The sequence below is a fragment of the Somniosus microcephalus genome, chromosome 4, assembly GCF_052327205.1.
Source record: "Somniosus microcephalus isolate GS21.2 chromosome 4, FLI_Smic_1.0, whole genome shotgun sequence".
In the NCBI taxonomy this organism is placed as follows: Eukaryota; Metazoa; Chordata; class Chondrichthyes; order Squaliformes; family Somniosidae; genus Somniosus; species Somniosus microcephalus.
The window spans coordinates 316,202,029-316,225,773 of record NC_140990.1 but is presented as its reverse complement, the minus strand read 5'-3'; the positions used below and the strand labels follow the sequence as shown (position 1 = coordinate 316,225,773).

Genomic DNA, 23,745 nt, shown 5'->3' with positions numbered 1-23,745 from the left:
GAGGGTTTGCTCCTATCTTCTATGTTTCAAAGGTAGCTGATGGTGCATGAGGGTTAAGGGGAGTGGGGGGGGGGGGAGCTGAGCAGCACAGGAGCATCAGGGCAACAAGCGCATGCGTAGTCAGCGCACAATGGCCCAAAGCCGGCATCAGCCACTGGCGCATGCGCAGTCAGCCCGATTGTTGTTGTTGGCGGGACGCACATGCGCAGTTGAATGGCAGCGCATGCGCAGCGGCGGCCTGGCGGTGATTTGGGCGGGAAAGACGGAGTTCCAACGACATGGTAGGCCTCGGTCTCCCTTAGCAACCAGCCGGCGGGATTGCTCTTTAAAATATGGTTGATTTTTTTCTTCTGGTCCACCGCGAAGGCGGAGATTGAGCAGCGGCGACCGGTGGTACGACAGTTCGAGGATGTGAGGCCTAGGCTGGAGAGAGGGGGACCCGCAAACCCCACCCACCCCGATCCATCAAACTGACCCCCCCACACACTGACCCCCCCCACACACACTGACCCCCCCACACAATACAAATCGCTTTATTGGCATGATAAGGTACATCTTATGTTGCCAAAGCATCAAAATACATTTATGGTTGAACACATAAACGTGGTTCCATTCATACAGTGTATAAACAGGTATATCCCTGAGTTTATAAATATACATTCGCCTTGTTTATATATACTCTTGTCTTAGTTTACTGGTTGTCCCTCTGTTCATGGCAAGCTGTAACATAGTGTGCCGCCAGTGTTACACAGCTTCTCTCCTCCCCCAGTAGGAATGGGAGTTTTTGGTTGTCACACACTCACTCACCCCCCCCCCCACTCACCCCCCCCACACACTGACCCCCCCACACACTGACCCCCGCCCACACTGACCCACCCACACACACTGACCCCCCCACACTGACCCCCCCCACACACTGACCCCCACACACACTGACCCCCACACACACACTGACCCCCCCCCACACTGACCCCCCCACACACTGACCCCCCCAAACACACTGACCCCCCCACCACACTGACCCCCCCACACACACTAACCCCCCCCCACACACTGACCCCCCCCACATACTGACCCCCCCACACTGACCCCCACACACACTGACCCCCCCCACACACTGACCCCCCCCACACAAACTGACCCCCCCACACACACTGACCCCCCCACACACACTGACCACCCCCCCACACACTGACCTCCCCCCCACACTGACCCCCCCCACACACTGACCCCCCCAAACACACTGACCCCCCCACACACTGACCCCCCCACACACTGACCCCCCCCCACACTGACCCCCCCACACTGACCCCCCCACACACTGACCCCCCCCACACTGACCCCCCCACACACTGACCCCCCCCACACACACTGACCCCCCCCACACACTGACCCCCCCACACACTGACCCCCCCACACACACTGACCCCCCCCACACACACTGACCCCCCCCACACACACTGACCCCCCCCACACACACTGACCCCCCCCCCACACTGACCCCCCCCACACTGACCCCCCCACACACTGACCCCCCCACACACTGACCCCCCCACACACACTGACCCCCCCCACACACTGACCCCCCCACACACTGACCCCCCCACACACACTGACCCCCCCACACACACTGACCCCCCCCACACACACTGACCCCCCCACACACACTGACCCCCCCACACACACTGACCCCCCCACACACACTGACCCCCCCCCACACACACTGACCCCCCCCACACACTGACCCCCCCCACACACTGACCCCCCAACTCTGACCCCCCCACTCTGATCCCCCCCCACTCTGATCCCCCCCACTCTGATCCCCCCCCACTCTGATCCCCCCCACTCTGACCCCCCCACTCTGATCCCCCCCCCACTCTGATCCCCCCCCACTCTGATCCCCCCTCACTCTGATCCCCTCCCCCACTCTGATCCCCCCCCACTCTGATCCCCCCCCCACTCTGATCCCTCCCACTCTGATCCCCCCCACTCTGATCCCCTCCCCCACTCTGATCCCCTCCCCCACTCTGATCCCCCCCCCACACTGACCCTCCCCCCCCACACTGACCCTCCCCCACACTGACCCCCCCCACACACACTGACCCCCCTCCTCCTCCCGATAATGGTTCATCACCCACACACTGTAACGCCCCCCGATACTCTCAGCCCCCAACACTGCTTCAATTGGGTGTGATGTGATTTAAAAGCAAATTCAAACCTAACTTTCCAGACCAGCACCTCCTCTGGACAACGGCATGGGGTAATAAAATGGGCCTTGTCGAGAACAGATAAAAGTCCCATGGATAGCCTGTAATGTGTGGGATTGGAAGGGACAAGTGGAAGAGGCGGAGCAATTAGGTAAGATTACTATAGCTAAAGAAGGACTATTGAAAAAGCTGGCAGAGCTCAAAAGCGGAAAAGGCCCTAGGTCGTGTGTTGCCGAATGCTGAGGGGAGTCAGAGAAGAAGTGGCAGAGATTCAGGACCACATTCCTTCCTGACCACAATCTTTCAAACATCCTTGGATAATGAGGTTGCCCCAGATGACTGGAGGATTGCCAATGTAACGCCTCTCTTCAAGAAGGGACAAAAAGATAAACATGATATTATCGACCAGTCAGCTTAACAGCAGTATTGGGCAGGCTTCCCAAGGCCATAATATGCATCTGGATTCAAATGTGACTGTTTACTTAGAAAAACATCAGCTCATTAAGTGCAGCCAGCACAAATCGATAAAAGGATTCCATCGGATATACGGCCCAGAAACAGGCCACTCGGCCCAACCAGTCCGTGCCGGCGTTTATGCTCCACACGAGCCTCCTCCCGTCTTTCCTCATCTAACTCTATCAGCGTAACCCTCTATTCCCTTCTCCCTCAGATGTTTGTCCAGCCTCCCCTTAAATGCATCTATACTATTCGCTTCAACCACTCCCTGTGGTAGCGAGTTCCACATTCTCACCACTCTCTGGATAAAGAGGTTTCTGAATTCCCTATTGGATTTCTTGGTGACTATCTTATATTGATGGCCTCTAGTTATGCTCTTCCCCACAAGTGGAAACATTCTCCCTGTGTCCACTCTATCAAAACCTTTCATAATTTTAAAGACCTCTATTAGGTCACCCCTCAGCCGTCATTTTTCAAGAGAAAAGAGACCCAGCCTGTTCATCATTTCCTGATATGTAGACCCTCGCATTTCTGGTATCATCCTTGTAAATCTTCTCTGCACCCTCTCCAGTGCCTCCATATCCTTTTTATAATATGGTGACCAGAACTGCACGCAGTACTCTAAGTGTGGTCTAACCAAGGTTCGATACAGGTTTAGCATAACTTCTCAACTTTTCAATTCTATCTCTCTAGAAATAAACCCTAGTGCTTGGTTTGCTTTTTTTATGGCCTTGTTAACCTGTGTCGCAACTTTGTGATTTGTGTATTTGTACTCCGAGATCCCTTTGTTCCTCTACCCCGCCTAGACTCGCACCCTCCCAGTGATAAGTGATCTATTCTTCCTACCAAAATGTAATACCTCACATTTATCTGTGTTGAATTTCATTTGCCAATTATATGCCCATTCTGCAAGTTTATTAATGTCCTCCTGTAATCTGTTGCAGTCCTCCTCAGTGTTGACTATCTCCCCCAATTTAGTATCATCCACAAATTTAGAAATTGTGTTTTTGATTCCAAAGTCTCAATCGGTCCCAGCACTGATCCTTGTGGAACACCACTACCCACCTTCTGCCACTGTGAATAGCTATCCTTTACTCCTACCGTCTGCTTTCTGTCCTGAAGCCAGCCAGCTATCCATTCTGCTACTTGACCCCTGACTCTGCATTCCCTGACCTTGTTCATTAGTCTATTGTGTGGTACCTTATCAAAGGCCCTTTGAAAATCTAGATAAATTACATCTACTGCATTACCCTTGTCTACTCTCGCTGTTACCTCTTCAAAAAATTCAATCAGGCTGATCAAGCAAGACTTTACCTTTTGAAATCGATGCTGACTATTCATTATTATATTTTTGGCTTCTAGATGTTCTTCTATTTTCTCCTTTAATAGGGAATCCATTATTTTCCTACCACTGACGTTAAGCTGACTGGTCTATCGAAACCTATAAAATTCTGTCAATCTCATCGAAACCTATAAAATTCTGTCAGGCCTGGACAGACTAGATGCAGGAAGGATGTTTCTGATGGCCGGGGAGTCCAGAACCAGGGGTCATAGTCTAAGGATAAGGGGTAAGCCGTTTAGGACTGAAATGAGGAGGAATTTCTTCACCCAGAGAGTGGTGAACCTGTGGAATTCTCTGCCACAGAGGGCGGTGGAGGCCAGTTCATTAAATATATTCAAAAAAGAGTTGGATATATTTCTTGAGGCTAAAGGGATCAAGGGATATGGGGAGAAGGCAGGGACAGGGTACTGAATTTGGATGATCAGCCATGATCTCATTGAATGGCGGAGCAGGCTCGAGGGGCCGAATGGCCTACTCCTGCTCCTATCTTCTATGTTTCTATGTTTCATTGGAAATGTTCTATCCTTCTTAAATATCAGTATTACATTAGCTATCCGCCAGTCCTCTGGCACTACACCTTTTTCTAACGAATTATTACATATGCGAAGCAATGCCTCTGCTATCTCTTCCCTAGATTCTTTTAAAATGCATGGATGCAATCCATCTGGACCAGGGGTTTTATCCTCTTTGAGTTTGGTTAGTTTATTTAATATATCCCCTTTTTATTTTAAATGCACTTATCTCATTACTAATCTCATCATCCAATGTCATGTCCACCTGTTCTATCTCCCTGGTAAATACTGAAGCAAAATAATTATTTAATATTTCTGCCATCTCTCTATCGTTACCTGTGGTATTATCCTGTCTATGCCTTAATGGCCCTATTCCCATCTCAACCTTCCTTTTTTTATTGATGTGCCTATAACATATTTTACTATTTTGTTTTATGTTCCTTGATAATTTAATTTCATAATTCCTCTTTGCCTCCGTAATTGTTTAACAAGGAGGGTCGATGAGGGTAGTGCGTTTGATGTAGTGTATATGGATTTGAGCAAGGCTTTTGATAAGGTCCTGCATGGCAGACTGGTCACGAAAGTAAAAGCCCATGGGAGCCAGGGCAAAGTGTCAAGTTGGATCATAAATTGGCTCAGAGGCAGGAAACAAAGGGTAATGGTCGAAGGGTGTTTTGTGACTGGAAGGCTGTTTCCAGCAGCACTCAGTACTGGGTCCTTTGCTTTTTGTGGTACAGGAAACTCTCGATTTACCGACACCTAAATAACCGGAAATCTCTGTTAACCGGCAAAATTCAGGAGTAGGTTCAGGTAAGTTTTACTTCATATTAGTGGCCGTTCCTGGATCTGTGGCTGTGTAACCGGGGTTCGTGCACCTGTTGTTAAGCAACAGGGACGCCTGGATCTTGTGGCGGGGTTCCTGCACCTGTTGCTAAGCAACAGGGAAGCCTGGATATGTTGCTGTGTACGGGGCTCTCTGTAATCCGGACTTTTTGATAAACCGGCACCACGCCGGTCCCGTCGGTGCCGGATAAAAAAGAGTTTCCTGTATCTGTCAATGATTTGGACTTGAATGTAGGGGGCATGATTAAGAAGTTTGCAGATGATACAAAAATTGGCCGTGTGGTTGATAATGAAGAAGAAAGCTGCAGACTGCAGGAAGATATCAGTGGACTGGTCAGGTGGGCAGAACAGTGGCAAATGGAATTCAATCTGGAGAAGTGCGAGGTAATCCATTTTGGGAAAGGCGAACAAGGCAAGAGAATACACTATAAATGGTAGAGGACACTGAGAAGTGCAGAAGATCAGAGGGACCTTGGAGTGCATGTCCACAGATCCCTGAAGGGAGCAGGACAGGTAGATAAGGTGGTTAAGAAGGCATACGGGATACTTGCCTTTATTAGCTGAGGCGTAGAATATAAGAGCAGGGGGGTTATGCTTGAACTGTATAAAACACTAGTTAGGCCGCAGCTAGAATACTGCGTACAGTTCTGGTCACCACATTACAGGAAGGATGTGATTGCACCAGAGAGGGTGCAGAGCAGATTTACGAGGATGTTGCCTGGGCTGGGGAATTTTAGCTGAGGAAAGACTGGATAGGCTGGGGTTGTTTTCTTTGGAACAGAGGAGGCTGAGGGGAGACCTCATTGAGGCGTATAGAATGATGAGGGGCCGAGCTAGAGTGGAGAGGAAAGACCCATTTCCCTTAGCAGAAGGGTCAATAACCAGGGGGCATAGATTTAAAGTAATTGGTCGGAGGTTTAGAGGAGATTTGAGGAGACATTTTTTCACCCAGAGGGTGGTGGGGGTCTGGAACTCACTGCCCGAAAGGGTGGTAGAGGCAGAAACCCTCATCACATTTAAAAAGTACTTGGATATGCACTTGAAGTACCGTAACCTACAGGGCTACGGACCAAGAGCTGGAAAGTTGGATTAGGCGGGATAGCTTTTGGTCGGCCGGCACGGACAAGATGGGCCAAATGGCGGCCTCCTGTGCTGTAAATTTCTATGATTCTGTGGTTGTAAACAGAACCCCCCCCCACCCCCACTCCTTGATCCCTTCTATCAGATGGATCAAGAATTGTTACACTCGGTGTATTCTGTACCGTAATGTTAAAAATGAAATGTTACAATATCCAATTAACCAACTGTCAGCTCACAGGTGCATAGAATTCACTGGATCAACAACCTCCCCAAACACTAAAGAATGCCACAAAAAATTTAAAAAAAAGAATGCCACAAAGCAAACTCACAAATTCAGCACAAGTGGTCCTTTATTTTAAGTGTCTCCTTCTGTGGGTTTACTGGGACCGATCCCTGGTCTGTGCTGAGTTACCAATGGTTTATTGCATAAAGGTATTAATCCCTTGTCTGTGCTGAGTCTTTGCTGGTTTACTGGGTGAAGGCACCAATCCCGAGTCAGTCCACTCTTTTATTTACCACCCTGTAAGTGCACCTGGGGAGACGTTTTTAATTAATGATTGGCCCAGAACTTCGGGTCTCCACGGGTGAGTACGCACGGGGTACTCACCCGTAGGCCCAATGGAAGTGCCGGTTTCCTGCATGCACTGCAGATGCGCGGGAAACCGGCACTTCTGTTCCCTTGGTAGAAGGAGTTCAGAGTTGGAACGCGGGAGAGGGAGCGCGTGCGCATCGAACTTGCATTTTTTTTGCGGGTTTTCCCAGGAGGGTAAGTCTCCAGGAGTTAGACATTTAAAAAGCAGTCGCAAGGCCTGATTTTTACAAGCTAAGTGGTGAATTAATTAAAATTAAAACATTTTTTCCACAGGTTTATTATTTTTAAATACTTTAAAGAAAGGTAAGTTTATTTTTAGCCCCGTTAGAAAATAAAATTATTTTTTTCAAAAATTTAAATTATTGTTTAAAATAGTTATTTCATGTACTTTATAGTTTATTTAAAAACTGTGATGTTTTTAAAAAATTTATTTGAAGATTTAGTGATGTTTTGGGGCCCGTAGTATTTCTAAGTTTTAACAGCTCTTCCTGTCAAACTTATGAATGGGCATTTCCCTGCTCCGATTGGCTCTCCATGGCCCACGTGATCCCAGGGGACGCATCGAACTAACTGCGCCCCTGGGATACGCAAGCACTGCGCGCCGGCAGTTGGAGCAGGCTCAGGATCGGAATCTCACGCAGGCCCACAGATTTAGTCCATCGGGGTGATGTTTCTTAAAAGTTGGTATAAGTGAGTCTGTCAGGAGGTTTTGCAGTTCTCGGTGATCGGTGCAAAGCCGGTTGGGGTGCCTCTAGGGGAGTGGATTCTGGTTCCTCCGCTGTCCGGGCCTCCGCAGTGTCTTCCAGGTTATCTGCAGTGTCCTCCATGTTAAAGTTGGGTATTGATACCTCTGGGCGTCCTGTCTCTTTGTAGTGTAGGTGTTCATCGGATAGTCTCCCATCGTTCTCTCCGCTCCCCGAGGGAGCGAGGTCTTTTATGGAAACAGTGTCCTCTTGCCCGTCAGAGTATTCGATATAGGCGTACTGAGGGTTTGCATGGAGGAGCTGTACCTTTTCCACACGGGGGTCCGTTTTATGGCCTCTCACGTGCTTCCGCAATAGTACTGTCCCCGGAGACGTCAGCCACGCGGGTAGAGATATGCCCGAGGTGGATTTCCGGGGGAAAACGAACATCTTTTCGTGAGGGGTAGCGTTAGTGGCAGTACATAACAGAGACCTTATGGAGTGGAGCACGTCTGGGAGGACTTCCTGCCAGCGGGAGGTTGGAAGGCCTTTTCACTTTAAGGCTAACGTGACAGCCTTCCAAACAGTAGCATTCTCCCTTTCCACTTGCCCATTACCCCGGGGGTTGTAGCTAGTGGTTCTGCTAGTGGCTATCCCCTTCGAGAGCAAGAACTGGCGCAGCTCGTCACTCATGAATGACGTCCCCCTATCGCTGTGTATGTAGTTCGGCATACCAAACATGCAGAATAGATTACAGAGACACTTGATGACCGTGGCACTGGTCATGTCTGGGCAGGGAATGGCGAAGGGGAAGCGGGAATATTCATCAATGATATTGAGGAAGTATACGTTACGGTCGGCAGAGGGAAGGGGTCCCTTGAAGTCCAGACTTAGGCGCTCGAATGGCCGTGTGGCTTTGATAAGGTGTGCACGGTCAGGCCTGTAGAAACGAGGCTTGCATTCCGCACAGATGCGGCAGGCTCTGGTCATTGCCCTGACCTCCTCGATGGAGTGGGGCAGATTGCGGGACTTTATAAAATGGTATAGTCGGGTGACCCCTGGGTGACAGAGGTCATTGTGGAGACCCTGTAATTTGTCCATATGAATGCTGGCACACATTCCCCGCGATAGGGCGTCTGGGGGTTCATTAAGGGCTCCCGGCCTGTACATAATATCATAGTCAAACGTGGATAGTTCGATCCTCCGCCTGAGTATTTTGTCATTCTTGATTTTCCCCCTCTGTTTGTTATTAAACATGAACGCCACCGACCGCTGGTCGGTGAGCAGGGTGAAACGTTTGCCGGCTAGGTAGTGTCTCCAGTGCCGCACTGCCTCCACTATAGCCTGTGCCTCCTTCTCGACAGAAGAGTGCCTGATTTCAGGTCCCTGAAGGGTTCGGGAGAAGAAGGCCACAGGTCTCCCAGCCTGATTGAGGGTCGCAGCTAAGGCAAAGTCTGACGCATCGCTTTCGACTTGAAAGGGAATGCATTCGTCCACTGCACACACTGCAGCCCTTTCAATGTCCTGTTTAATACTGGTGAAAGCCTCCCGAGCTTCAGCTGATAGTGGGAAGGACGTCGATTTAATGAGGGGTCGGGCCTTATCAGAGTAATTGGGCACCCATTGGGCATAATACGAAAAAAATCCCAGGCACCTTTTTAAAGCTTTGGGATTGTGTGGCAGGGGCAGTTCCTTTAGGGGGCGTAATCGGTCAGGGTCCGGTCCAATTACCCCATCTTCCACCACACAGCCGAGGATACAGAGACGGGTTGTGTTGAAGACACATTTGTCTTCGTTGTAGGTTAGATTCAGCTTTAGGGCAGTTTTTAAAAATCTCGCAAGATTTAGATCGTGGTCTTGCTGGTTGTGCCCGCAGATAGTGACATTGTCCAGATAGGGGTAGGTAGCTTGTAGTTTATTCTCGTCAACCATGCGGTCCATCTCACGTTGGAAGACCGAGACCCCATTTGTTACCCCGAAGGGCACTCTGAGAAAATGGTAGAGGCGCCCATTCGCCTCGAAGGTGGTGTATGGGCGGTCCTCCGTTCTAATGGGGAGCTGGTGATACGCGGATTTGAGGTCGATAGTCGAGAAGACTCGGTATTGCGCAATCTGGTTGACCATTTCTGATATGCGGGGTAAAGGGTAGGCGTCCAGCTGGGTATAAATATTAACAGTCTGGCTGTAGTCAATTACCATCCGTTTCTTTTCGCTATTTTTAACTATGACTACTTGGGCACGCCACGGGCTGGTACTGCATTCAACAATGCCTTCCCGCAGGAGTCTGTCCACTTCCACCTTGATAAATTGTCTGTCTTCCAGACTGTACCGTCTACTTTTGGTCGCTATGGGCCTACAGTTCGGAGCGAGATTAGCGAATAAAGAGGGCGGGCTGATTTTTAAGGTTGATAGGCCACAGACTGTGAGTGGCGGCTGGGACCCGCCATATGCTAGCGTGACACTTTCGTGGTGGCACTGGAAGTCCAGGCCCAAGATTACATTAACACAGAGTTCTGGCATCACGAGGAGTTTAAAATCCTTGTAGTCCGTGCCTTTTACAGTCAGTGTTACCACACAGTAGCCCAAAATGTCCGAAGTGTGGGGCTAAGCAGCCATAGCAATTCTGCTCCGTGTAGGGGTTACTGTTAATGAGTGCCGCCGTACCAGGCTAGGGTGGATAAAACTCTTGGTACTCCCACAGTCAATTAAACATTTCATTAAATTCCCGTTTACCTGTATGTCCATCATGGATTTTGTCAACGGGTGTGGCCTGGATTGATCCACCGTGATCGAAGCCACTGTTGGGCTCTGGGCGGCCGTTGAGTCGGGAAAAGATGGCGGATCCCAAGATGGCGGCCCGCACAGCACGCACGAGGCGGTGACGGAGTTGGAAATCGGATTCCCCCTGCAGACTTTGCTAAAATGCCCCTTTTTCTTACATTTGAAGCATGTAGCGTCCTTCGCTGGGCATCGTTGTCTGGGGTGCTTGGCCTGGCCGCAGAAGTAGCATTTCGGGCCTCGAGACATTGCCGCTGTAGTAGGACTCCTGGGTGAACTTCTGTGTGGGGACTCCGGCGGCGTAGAGCTGGTCTGAGACCTGGATGGGGAAGATGGCTGATTCCAAGATGGCGGCCCCCTCGGCGCGCACGAGGCGGTGAGGGCCGCATGGCCGGAAGAATAAGAGTCAGAGTTTCTCTGGGCCATGTCCAGCGATCGCGCAGTGGCCACTGCCTTTTTTAAGTCCAGGACCTCCTTCTCCAGCAGTCTCTGCCGGATATAATTCGATTTGAGGCCCGTGATGAAGGAATCGCGGTCCCATTCGTCAGAGTACGCGTTGGCCGTCACAGCCTTGCAGTTACAGTCCTGGACCAGGTCCTTTAGGCCCTGTAAGAAATCGTCCATTGATTCCTCTGGTCGCTGCCTGCGTGTAGCCAGCAGATGTCTGGCGTACACTTCGTTTACCGGCCTCTGGTATTGGGCCTTCAGGATAGTGATGGCCTCCGTGTAAGAGGTGGCGTCCCGGATGAACGAATAAATCCGATGACTTACGCGAGTAGTCAGTAGACTCAGTTTATCTACCTCGCTAGCGGATGAGGCCCCCGCGAAGAGTTCGAAGCATTTGAGCCAGTGTCCAAATTGATTTGATGCTTCAGCAGAATGTGGATCCAAGTCCAGACGCTCTGGTTTTAAGAGTCGATCCATCCTAGTATCCTTTAGTGATTAAAATTGATGGGCCTTCAATAACCACAAAACTAGAAGTTATAGACTTAAACAAGTTGGCTTTTAATCACTAAGATCAGAGCTAACATCTCAACACGCCGACTGGTTCACAGGAATGAGTCATACAGATCCTGGGATCTTTATGTAAGAGAAGTCAGGGGCGGAGCCAAGAGCCAAGACCTGGAACCTCCCAGGTTAGTCGGGAAAGAGGAAGTGAAACTATACACAGTGGGGGAGGGTAATATACATGAGTGCAAAACGAATACAGGATCAAGACAAACAGATTTCATTACACTGTCTTAACCTGACCAGCTTTGTACTAATTTTTGCACTTTTTGTTTCACAGCATGAATGTATCTCCATCCATATTGGCCAGGCTGGTGTCCAGATAGGCAATGCCTGTTGGGAGCTGTACTGTTTAGAACATGGTATCCAGCCCGATGGATTTATGCCCAGAGACTGGACTTACGGAGCTGCAGATAACTCCTACAACACCTTCTTTACCGAGACAGGTGGTGGAAAACTTGTCCCACGGGCTCTGTTCATTGACTTGGAGCCAACTGTGATTGGCAAGTGTAATGTGAACTGCTTCTTCATCACATTTTTCATTTCCAGTCTTCATGTTTCTTTTTAAAACAAACTGAGTGGCATAATGATTTAGGACACTTATTGCTAGGGGGGTTGGAGTATAAGAGTAAGGAAATCTTGTGACAATTGTACAGGGCCTTGGTGAGACCACACCTGGAGTACTGTGCACAGTTTTGATCCCCTTATCGAAGGAAGGATATACAGGAAACTCTTTTTTATCCGGCACCGACGGGACCGGCGTGGTGCCGGTTTATCAAAAAGTCCAGATTACAGAGAGGTATAGTAAAAGGTACGAGAGCCCCGTACACAGCAACAAATCCAGGCTTCCCTGTTGCTTAGCAACAGGTGCAGGAACCCCGGCCACAAGATCCAGGTGTCCCTGTTACTTAGCAACAGGTGCAGGAACCCCGGTTACACAGCCACAGATCCAGGAACGGCCACTAATATGAAGTAAAACTTACCTGAACCTACTCCTGAATTTTGCCGGTTAACAGAGATTTCCGGTTATTTAGGTGCCGGTAAATCGAGAGTTTCCTGTACTTGCCTTGGAGGCGGTGCAACGAAGGTTCACTAGACTGATCCCTGGGATGAGAGGGCTGTCCTATGATGAGAGATTGTGTAGAATGGGCCGATACTTTCTGGAGTTTAGAAGAATGAGAGGTGATCTCATTGAAACATAATATTCTGAGGGGGATTGACAGGATAGATGCTGAGAGTTGTTTTCCCTGGCTGGAGTGTCTAGAACCAGGGGGCACAGTCTCAGGATAAGGGGTTGGCCGTTTAAGACCGAGATGAGGAGGAATTTCTTCACTCAGAGAGTGGTGAACTTTTGGAATTCTCTGCCCCAGAGGGCTGTGGAGGCTGAGTCGTTGAGTATATTCAAGGCTGAGATCGATAGATTTTTGGATTCTAAGGGAATCGAGGGATATGGGAGATTAGGCAGGAAGGTAGAGTTGAGGTCGAAGATCAGCCATGATCTTATTGAATGGCGGAGCAGGCTCGAAGGGCCAAATGGCCGACTCCTGTTCCTCATTCTTATGTTCTTAATGGAACTTGGCTTACATACATCTCAGATCAAAAGATGGCCTATTCTATAAAATGTCTGTTAAGGATCGTGTGGATATATATAAAATATAAAAGGCACGCATACAAAATACTGTAAAGTGATCAAAATATACTGGTTCTGGAGAAGGTTATTTTTTCAACTTGCATAGACGAGGCTTGTAATCCCTCGAGTATAGAAGATTAAGGGGGGGTGATCCAATTGAGGTGTTTAAGATGATTAAAGGATTTGGTAAGGTCAATAGAGAGAAACTATTTCCCCTGGTGGGGGGAGTCCAGAACGGGGGGGGGGGGGGGGGGCAGAGAACCTTAAAATTCGAGCCAGGCCGTTCAGGGGTGATGTCAGGAAGCACTTCTTCACACAAAGGGCAGCGGAAATCTGGAACTCTCTCCCCCCAAAAACCTGTTGAGGCTGAGGGTCAGTTGAAAATTTCCAAACTGAGATTGATAGATTTTTGCTAGGCAAGGATATTAAGGTATTTGGAACCAAGGCAGGTGAATGGAGTTAAGATACAGCTCAGTCATGATCTAATTGAATGGCGGAACAGGCTCGAGGGGCTGAATGGCCTCTGATGTAGGAAAACTACTAGGCACTTGGCCTGAGTATTAAACAAGGCTTTAATCAACTGTTTTTCAACATGGCGATCTAGTTGTGTCCTTCACTAGTTCCTGTTAAAGAATGTCCTGAGCAAGTTGGGCCCATGCCCGAGTAGTTATACTCTCCCTGGACAGCGCCACCAGCAGGCCGCCCAGTATTATTACATAAATCATTTCCCATGAATGACAAGATTCAGGTCAGCCTTCTCCTGTTCCTAGGTTCTTCTATTGTCAGACTAAATGAGGGAATACTTCCTCATTGACTGGCCTGTGCCACACTTGTCTATATTTGGTATAAAGTGTAATATTTTAAGGCCTGTAATTCCGGTGGTTTGGTAGGGCATAAACCTAGCGGATCTAACTGGAGCTGGAAGTGTGGGATGGGGTGGAAAGCGCTAATTAGTCCCACACCAATGTTCCCTTTAAGCTGAACAGCCCCTCAGCGCTCTAGGGGTCCCGCGCAGCCGGTGGCCCGGCTTTTAAATTGAAAAAAAAACGCGCATGCACGGAATTTTGAATGGGCCATGCGGCCCCAAAATAATTACAGGGAACATTGTCCCACACCCCAGCTTTTTCCCCGTAACCCTGCAAATGAGTCCTCTTCAAGTACATGTCCACTTGCCTTTTGAAAGTTCCTCTGGAATCTGATTCCACCGCCCTTTCAGGTAGTGCGTTCCAGATCTTAACAACCCTTTGTGCAAAGAAATTTCTCCACCCAACCGCAGCGCCCCAGCCCCTCTCCCCTCCCCGGGACTCTGGCATAATTGGGCAATTGCTGGACGTGTGCCTTTGTCCTGCCCAGTAATATTTAAACTTTCTGGCCCCGAGGTTTAGAACAGGGCGAGCATCAGGCCGAGTGGGAAGGTGAAGGTCCCGCTCTGCCGTACTTACGGCAGTGATAGCAGCACTCGCAATTTTAGGGCCTCTGTCTCCTTCCTCTTTTACTTGACTTTCAGCTTAGGGTTTTTTGATGAGCACGTACAGAAAAATGGTACAAAGATGATCTGGCCCCTGAGAACTTGCTACTCTTCATTGCAGATGAGATCCGTACTGGTACCTATCGCCAGCTCTTCCACCCTGAGCAGCTCATCACCGGGAAGGAAGACGCTGCCAACAACTACGCCCGCGGGCACTACACCATCGGCAGAGAGATTGTTGATCTGGCTTTGGACAGAATACGCAAACTGGTAAGAGTCTTTTTAATGGAATGCAGAGGCCCAAACCTTCCAGTTCAAGCTCACTAAATGTATGAAATTACCGTATATGGATTTGGAATATTCCTCCCCCTCCCTAGGTGAATGCTCAGTCACACCCGGGAAGGGGAGAAGAGGGAGCAGGAGATGAAGAAGATGAAGGTATACAGTGGTGTCCCCAGGGGTCGGTACTAGGACGGCTGCTTTTCATGATATATATTAATGATTTGGACTTGGACCAGCACTGCACTGGAGTGTCAGCCTAGATTTTTTTTTGTGTGCAAGTCTCTGGAGTGGGACTTGAACCCACAACCTTCTGACAACACACTGGGCTGGTTCACGCACCAATATGTCCTTCTTCCCCAAGCAAGTTCTTTATAGAATCGTAGAATGGTTACAGCACAGTAGGAGGCCATTCGGCCCGTCGAGCCCGTGCCGGCTCTCTGCAAGACCACTTCAGCTAGCCCCACTCCCCCACCCTTTCCCCGGAGCCCTGCAAATTTTTTCATTCCACCAAAATCACTTCAAAAGAAGCAGATCATCTGGTCATTGTCTCATTGCTATTTCTGGCATCCTGCTGCGCGCAAATTGGCTGCCGCGTTTCCTACATTACAACAGTGACTACACTTCAAAACTGACTAAGTCACTGTGGGACGCCCTGAGGTCGTGAAAGGCTCTATGGAAATGTTTTTTTTCTTTCTTAAATTGAGGGGAAAAAATTGTATTTGAACTTCTCCCCTCGACAATTACTTCCTTCTTTAACATTTTCTAACAGAAGAATTTAAGCAAAGTGCTTACATTCACACTTGTCTGCCATTTTGATTCTGAACGTAAAAGTGCAGCTGGCTAATTTAGCATATATCCTGTTTTTCATAGGCTGATGATTGCACAGGGCTCCAGGGTTTCCTCGTGTTCCACAGCTTCGGTGGAGGCACCGGCTCTGGTTTCACTTCCCTGCTGATGCAGTGCCTTACTGTCGACTACGGCAAGAAAACCAAGTTTGAGTTTACCATCTATCCAGCTCCTCAGATCTCAACAGCTGTGGTCGAACCCTACAACGCCATCCTCACTACCCACACCACCCTCGAGCACTCGGACTGTTGCCTTATAGCGGACAATGAAGCCCTTTATGATATCTGCCGCAGAAACTTGGATATTGAACGTCCGACCTACACCAACCTCAACCGGCTGCTCGCTCAGGTTGTGTCCTGTATTACGTGCTCCCTTCGCTTTGAAGGTGCGATAAACGTTGACCTGATAGAATTCCAGACTAACTTGGTTCCGTATCCACGCATCCACTTTCCCTTGATTGCTTACGCCCCGGTGATCTCAGCTGAGAAGGCTTACCATGAACAACTGTCTGTGGCTCAGCTCACCAATGCCTGCTTTGAGCCGGCCAACCAGATGGTTAAGTGTGACCCCCGCAACGGCAAGTACATGGCTTGCAGCATGCTCTACCGGGGTGACGTGGTGCCAAAGGATGTCAATGCCGCTATTGCCACCATCAAGACCAAACGCACCATTAGATTTGTGGACTGGTGCCCAACTGGCTTCAAGATTGGCATCAACTACCAGCCTCCCACTGTGGTGCCTGGTGGGGACCTGGCCAAGGTGCTACGTGCTGTGTGTATGCTGAGTAACAGCACGGCCATCGCTGAAGCCTGGTCTCGCCTTAATCACAAGTTTGATCTGATGTACGCCAAGCGCGCCTTTGTGCACTGGTACGTGGGGGAGGGGATGGAGGAAGGGGAGTTCGCGGAGGCCCGTGATGATTTGGCAGCCTTGGAGAAGGACTATGAAGAAGTTGGCATGGACAGTTCTGAACTTGATCGTGAGGAATATTAGAATGCCTAAAACCTTGTTCCAAAGATAGAGTTAGCAGGGGTTAATTAAAGTGATTAGCATTACTTGTCTCTGTGGGTTTCCATCATGTACCTTCGTAGCAAGAGGGTTCGAGTACAGGAACAAGGATGTCTTGCTACAGTTGTACAGGGCCTTGGTGAGACCGCACCTTGAGTACTGTGTGCAGTTTTGGTCGCCTTACCTGAGGAAGGACGTGCTTGCCATGGAAGGAGTGCAGCGAAGATTCACCAGGCTGATACCTGGGATGGCAGGAATGACGTATGAGGAGAGATTGTGTCGATTGGGCTTATACTCACTGGAGTTTAGAAGATTGAGAGGGGATCTCATCGAAACTTATAAAATTCTGTCAGGCCTGGACAGACTAAATGCAGGAAGGATGTTTATGATGGCCGGGGAGTCCAGAACCAGGGGTCATAGTCTAAGGATAAGGGGTAAGCCATTTAGGACTGAAATGAGGAGGAATTTCTTCACCCAGAGAGTGGTGAACCTGTGGAATTCTCTGCCACAGAGGGCGGTGGAGGCCAGTTCATTAAATATATTCAAAAAAGAGTTGGATATATTTCTTAAGGCTAAAGGGATCAAGGGATATGGGGAGAAGGCAGGGACAGGGTACTGAATTTGGATGATCAACCATGATCTCATTGAATGGCGGAGCAGGCTCGAAGGGCTGAATGGCCTACTCCTGCTCCTATCTTCTATGTTTCTATGTCTGTAGCCACACCAGCCTTTTCGCTTTTCTTACTATTTATTTAAAAATAGAGGTAATACTGTACTGGCAGGTACGGTAGCACAGTGGCTATGTTACTGGACTAGTAATTCAGAGGCCTGGACTAATGATCCGGAGACATGAGTTCAAATCCCACCACGTTAGCTGGGGAATTAAAATAAATCTGGAATAAAAAGCTAGCGTCAGTAATGGTGACCATGAAACTATCGGATTGTCGTAAAAACCCATCTGGTTCACTAATGTCCTTTAGGGAAGGAAATCTGCCGTCCTTACCCGGTCTGGCCTATATGTGACTCCAGACCCACAGCAATGTGGTTGACTCTTAACTGTCCCTCTGAAATGTAGCAAGCCACTCAGTTTTATTCAAGAAGGCGGCTCACCACCACCTTCTCGAGGACAATTAGGGGATGGGCAATGTAATGAAATGTGTTTGGCTTGCCTGTATTCGTTTTGCACTCATGTATATTACCCTCCCCCACACGGTGTATAGTTTCACTTCCTCTTTCCTGACTAACCTGGAATGTTCCAGGTCTTGGCTCTTGGCTCCGCCCCTGACTTCTCTTACATAAAGATCCCAGGATCTATATGACTCATTCCTGCAAGCCAGTCAGTGTGTTGAGATGTTAGCTCTGATCTTAGTGATTAAAAGCCAACTTGTTAAGGTCTATAACTTCTAGTTTTGTGGTTATTGAAGGCACATCAGGCAATAAATGCTGGCCTTGCCGGCGGCGCCCACATCCAATGAACAGAAAAAACCTTGTTCAAACGGTGCTGACAAGGACTATCCTAATGGCCCTGCTGGTTAAAGCAGTGAGTGTAGCAGAGTAGGTGTACTGCAATTGGCCGCAGCGACCCCCAGATTGGCAAAAGTGATCAGGGCGCCCATTGCTGATTATTGATCGGAAATGTGCACACCTGGTCAGGACAACTGTGATGCATCTTTTGGTTGACTTGCCCGATGACACTCGCTGTACAGGCGCCCATGTGAATAAAGTACCGGAGAATGCCTGGGGCCTGTGGAATTACACCCGGCCAATAGTCAGGGGATCTTGAGTATTGTGTGCTGTTTTGGTCGCCTTATCTGAGGAAGGATGTTCTTGCCATGGAGGGAGTGCAGCGAAGCTTCACCAGACTGATACCTGCGATGGCAGGAATGACTTATGAGGAGAGATTGGGTCGATTGGGCTTATATTCGCTGGAGTTTAGAAGAATGAGAGGGGATCTCATGAAACTTATAAAATTCTAACAGGACTAGACAGACTAGATGCAGGAAGGATGTTCCCGATGGTGGGGGAGTCCAGAACCAGGGGTCACAGTCTAAGGATAAGGGGTAAGCCATTTAGGACAGAGATGAGGAGGAATTTCTTAGAGAGTGGTGAACCTGTGGAATTCTCTACCACAGAAGGCAGCTGAGGCCAATTCATTAAATATATTCAAGAAGGAGTTAGATATATTTCTTAAGGCTAAAGGGATCAAGGGATATGGGGAGAAGGCAGGGACAGGGTACTGAGTTTGGATGATCAGCCATGATCTCATTGAATGGCGGAGCAGGCTCGAAGGGCCGAATGGCCCACTCCTGCTCCTATCTTCTATGTTTCTAGGAGGAGGATGGACAAAAGGGTAGAAAATTAATAGGAGAAAAAAAATGAATCGTGGTTCATGCTATTTATAAAGTTTTTAAAGGTTAATAGCAGCTCTCAGAAATAAATTAATTTCCCAGAGGTTGGTCGTAAAGTGTTTTACGAAACAAAAAGTACTACTTCCCAGTTTAAAATCGATCCAGAGCAATAATCGATCATTTCCTGATCCCTGTGGGATACAAACTTCTATTATGCATTGTAAATAAATATGTAACGTCTTTTTTGTTATTTTAATAAAGTCTCGATAATGTGAAGCAATATTGATTTTGTTAGTGGTGTGTCATTCCTTGAACATTAAGTCTACATGATCGAGTAAAGAAACACGCAAGAAAACGTTTTGAGCTTTGGGTCTTGATGACAAGAGCCTTTGGACGAAGGGCTATATCTGAAACATTAACTTTTTCCCTTTCTCTACAGTTGCTGCCCGATCTGCTGTGATCTGATCAGAATTTTCTGTTTTTAATTTCAATAGTTTCTGGGGTCAGATGGCTCAACAACAACTTGCGTTTATATAGCGGCTTTAAAGTAGTAAAACGTCCCAAATCGCATTGCAGGAGTGTTATCTTGACACTGAAGCTCATAAGAAGATATTAGGACTTGTGGCCAGATGCTTGGTCAAAGAGGTAGGTTTTAAGGAGAGTGTTAAAGGAGGAGAGAGAGAGGCGGAGAGGTTTCGGGAGGGAATCCCAGAGCTTGGGGCCCAGGCAGCTGAAGGCACGGCCGCCAGTGGTGGAGCGATGAAAATCGGGGATGTTCAAGAGTCCAGAATTGGAGGAGCGCCGAGATCCCAGAGGGTTGTAGGGCTGGAGGAGGTTACAGAGATAGGGAGGGGGAGAGGCCATGGAGGGATTTGAAAATAAAAACGAGAATATTAAAATCGAGGCGTTGCCGGACTGGGAGCCAAATGTAGGTCAACGAGCACAGGGTGAGCAGGACTTGGTGCGAGTTAGGATATGGGCAGCAGAGTTCTGGACGAGCTCAAGTTTACGGAGGGTGAAAGGTGGGAGGACAGCTAGGAGAACATTACAATAATTGGGGGAAAAATTCAGTTGTTTGCGCCTCCCGTTAACGTCTTAAGAGGGCGCTAATGGGGCGCAAAGCAACTAGCGCCCGGGCGCGGCGATGTTTGCGCCGCTCGCGAAATTAACTAGACATTTTGCAGTGGTGCTAAACACTACCGCCACGATCTCCTGCGCCGGCAGATTGTGACATCAGTCGAGTGCGCAACACCCCGTTAGCGCCCCGGACTGGATATTGAGTGGCGCCCCCTGCCTTACCGCCTGCCGCTAGCAACGACAGGTTGAGGGGAGCGTTATGCTGTCAGAAAGGGACTGGGGGAGCGGTATTTAAAGGCGACCGCTTCCTGCCTTTTTTTGTCGGTAACATTTTTGCACCACGCATTCTGAGAGAGAGAGCGAGAGAGACTCTTCTGGAGAGATTCAACGCTGTGTGAAGGAGTTTTGGGTACTGAGCAGCACTTTGCAGGTTTATTTTGATTAGCCCTTGCTTCGCCAGCGCTTTGAGGTAGCGCCTCGCTCCTCGGCCTTTGCGCCTTAAGACAGGTGTGAAGCGCCTGATTTAGTGCTCCAATCACCTCCAGGGGTGATAAAAGTCAAGTTTGCTGTCGGAGGTGATAATTAGCGCCAGGCGCTAAACTTTGCGCACGGCCGATAATGGCGACCCAAATGGGGCGATACTGAATTTTTCCCCCATTGAGTTTAGAGGTAGCAAAGGCATGGATGAAGGTTTCAGCAGCAGGTGAGCTGAGGTGGGGTGGAGACGGGCGATGTTACGGAGGTGGACGTAGGCAGTCTTATTGATGGAGCGGATGCGGGCGGTTGAGGACTCTGCCACCAATGATAGGGTGAAGGCAAGGGAGATGTATAGAAGAGGTGGAGGCTCAAAGGCTGCAGCATACTGTTTAAGATCTCATGGGTCTATAAACTTGTTCCTGAAGCCTAATTATAAGTAAAAAGCTTCCCTTCCCACGAAGAATCAAGTGCAAATGTTGAGCTGTGAAGTTCAACGTGATAATGATAAGTTTCATTATCTGCTTCGTTAAGAGAGTTGCTGCAAAATAATACTTGATAGGTTAGCAAAGTAAAAAAACCTTTCTTCCACATGAAGCTGGTATTACAGTGAAAAATATAATGATACATGTCTTCTAAATTTTAAAGAGTTTGACAAAACCTAGGCTGGCACTTCAAAAAAGAAAAAAAAAGGAAGACTTGCATTTCTATAGCGCCTTTCACGACCACCAGACATCTCAAAGTGCTTTACAGTCAATGAAACACTTTTGAAGTGGAGTCGCTGTTGTAATGTGGGAAACGCGGCAGCCAATTTGCGCACAGCAAGGTTCCACAAACAGCAATGTGATAATGACCAGATAATCTGTTTTTGTTATGTTGGTTGAGGGATAAATATTGGCCCCAGGACACCGTGGATAATTCCCCAGCTCTTCTTCAAAATAGTGGCCGTGGGATCTTTTACATCCACCTAAGAGAGCAGACGGGGCCTCGGTTGAACGTCTCATCTGAAAGACGGCACCTCCGACAGTGCAGCACTCCCTCAGTACTGGCACTGGGAGTGTCAGCCTCGCATTATGTGCTCAAGTCCCTAGAGTGGGACTTGAACCCACAACAGTGCAGTACTGAGGGAGCGCAGCACTGTCGGAGGTGCCGTCTTTCGGATGAGACATTCAACTGCTCTCTCAGGCAGACGTAAAGGATCCCCTGCACTGGCACTATTTCGAAACACCGGCATGGACCAGTTGGACTGAATGGCCTGTTTCTATGCTGTACATTCTATGTAATTCAATGTAATACCCATCTCTTTCCTGTCCAAGGCAAGCAGCCTGTCGCACCCTGTAGGGAGGGGCCTGCGTCCAATCTGCCCAATGACCATAAAATCACAAACTTGCAGCATGGGGCAGTGGAGACAGAAATCCGTATTATTCTACTTTAAGAATGTGACAGAACTGGAAATTAGTGATGTTGTAGGAGTCTACGTACTCCTAGCAAAAAATACTGAACTCGGAGAGGTTCAACAGAAAAGGTTTAATTCTTGAGACTGCATGTTGAACACAAAATGGCGTCAGAGCCTACACCAAGTCTGACTGCCTGCATCAGTCCACAGCTTCGACTGCTCCTCCCCCGCTCTGGGCTTAACTATGTTGCAGATCGAGTTTCTTAAAGGTGTGATCCTTCTTAAAGGCATGACGCCTGATTTATAGTCTACGGACCGAAAAGCGGATTGTGTCCTTTCTGTGGTCGGTACGCCACACAGCTCCCCCCAGAATCCGCTAGTAGGGAGTGTACGAACCGGCGTGGCGGCTTGATGGCACGGCCGGAACGGCTCTTGGCAGTTGGTGTCGGGAGCGGGGTGGTCGGACGCGTCGGGCTCTTAGGCGGTCTGCCCCGCGGTGGGGGTTGGCCCACTTGAATGGGTTCGTCGGGCTCTAGGTGCGCCAGCTTGAGCCGGTCGACTGACACCTTGTCAGTTCTGCCGCCCACTTCGAGGAGGAAGAACTTGTTCCCCGTCTGGAGTACCTTTTAGCTATGAGGAAAGATTGGATAGGCTGGAGTTGTTTTCTTTGGAGTAGAGGAGGCTGAGGGGAGATTTAATTGAGGTGTATAAAATTGACGAGCCTAGATAGAGTGGATAGGAAGGATCTATTTCCTTGTGGCGTTGCCACATTGGGGAAACACTGTGTATGTAGATAAACCTGTATAATCCCCTTTTAACTGCTGTATTCCCCTCCCCCCGCAAGACAGTTGCAAGCTGAGAGGAATAAGGCACGTTCAGACTTGCCTGCTGCTGAGAGAAGGAAAACCAATCAGGTTCCAGCAGGTGACCAATCCGTGAGTCATCACAGGTTCGCGGGCTTCACGAATTCAGTACTGTATTGTGAGAGTTGGAGTAAAGACCTATTTCTTGTAGCTCGCTGTGTTGCCTATTTCTTTACGCGGGAGACCGTAGTCCCCCACATTGGTGACCCCGAATGTCGGCAGCCGAAGCCCTCGATTCACGCAGCCCTACAGAGGCCAGCAACGACCCGATGGCAACCAGCAGCAGCCTGATGTCGGCCGGCGCCGCGTCCTTGAAGCTCCCCACCTTCCGGGAACACCAAGCACCAGCTTGGTTCGCGCACTCGGAGGCCCAATTCACCCTTCGCAGGGTTCAAGACGATGAAGAAAGGTACCTCCACGTAGTCTCAGCACTAGCAAGCTCTACCGCCGCTGAAGTTCTCGACCTGCTGGGGAACCCACCACAGACCGGCAAGTACTCAACCATTAAGGGCCGCTTGCTGCAGGCTTACGGCCTGTCCGGGGAGGAGAGGGCCCGCAGGCTTCTCTCACTACCAGGCCTCGGCGATTCTACCCCAACCCAGTTGATGAGCCGGATGCTTGCGCTCCTGGGCTCTGAACTGCAGTGCTTCTTGTTTCGGGCCCTTTTCCTCAGCCTGCTTCCTCAGCAGGTACAGACTGCCCTCGCGGGGTCCCCGATCACGGACTGCGTACAACTGGCAGCCGCCGCGGACAAAGTCTTTGCCGTCGCCCAACTCTGCTGTTTAGCCGCGAGGCTCCCCGACACCACCGAGCACGCGCCGCCATGCCAGGCCGCAGAACTATGCTACTACC

At 49.2% G+C, this 23,745-nt stretch overlaps 1 protein-coding gene across 1 annotated transcript; it reads left to right on the top strand.

Annotated features, from left to right (window-relative positions):
• Nucleotides 1-11,644: 11,644 nt before the first annotated feature.
• Nucleotides 11,645-19,365, top strand: LOC147120630 (tubulin alpha-3 chain-like). The gene is made up of 3 exons (XM_085986782.1): nucleotides 11,645-12,010; nucleotides 14,721-14,869; nucleotides 15,752-19,365. Exons 1-3 carry the CDS (start codon nucleotides 11,683-11,685, stop codon nucleotides 16,718-16,720), a joined length of 1,446 nt encoding a protein of 481 aa, XP_085842908.1. The 5' UTR covers nucleotides 11,645-11,682; the 3' UTR covers nucleotides 16,721-19,365.
• Nucleotides 19,366-23,745: the final 4,380 nt, after the last annotated feature.

What these genes read in the sequence shown, in the direction of transcription:
- LOC147120630 (XM_085986782.1), top strand. Translation starts at nt 11,683, where the DNA reads ATGAGTGCAAAACGAATACAGGATCAAGACAAACAGATTTCATTACAC. An exon ending in GCCAACTGTGATTGGCAAGT is followed by an intron (nt 12,011 to 14,720) that starts GTAATGTGAACT and finishes TCTTCATTGCAG; the next exon opens with ATGAGATCCGTACTGGTACC. An exon ending in TGGACAGAATACGCAAACTG is followed by an intron (nt 14,870 to 15,751) that starts GTAAGAGTCTTT and finishes TGTTTTTCATAG; the next exon opens with GCTGATGATTGCACAGGGCT.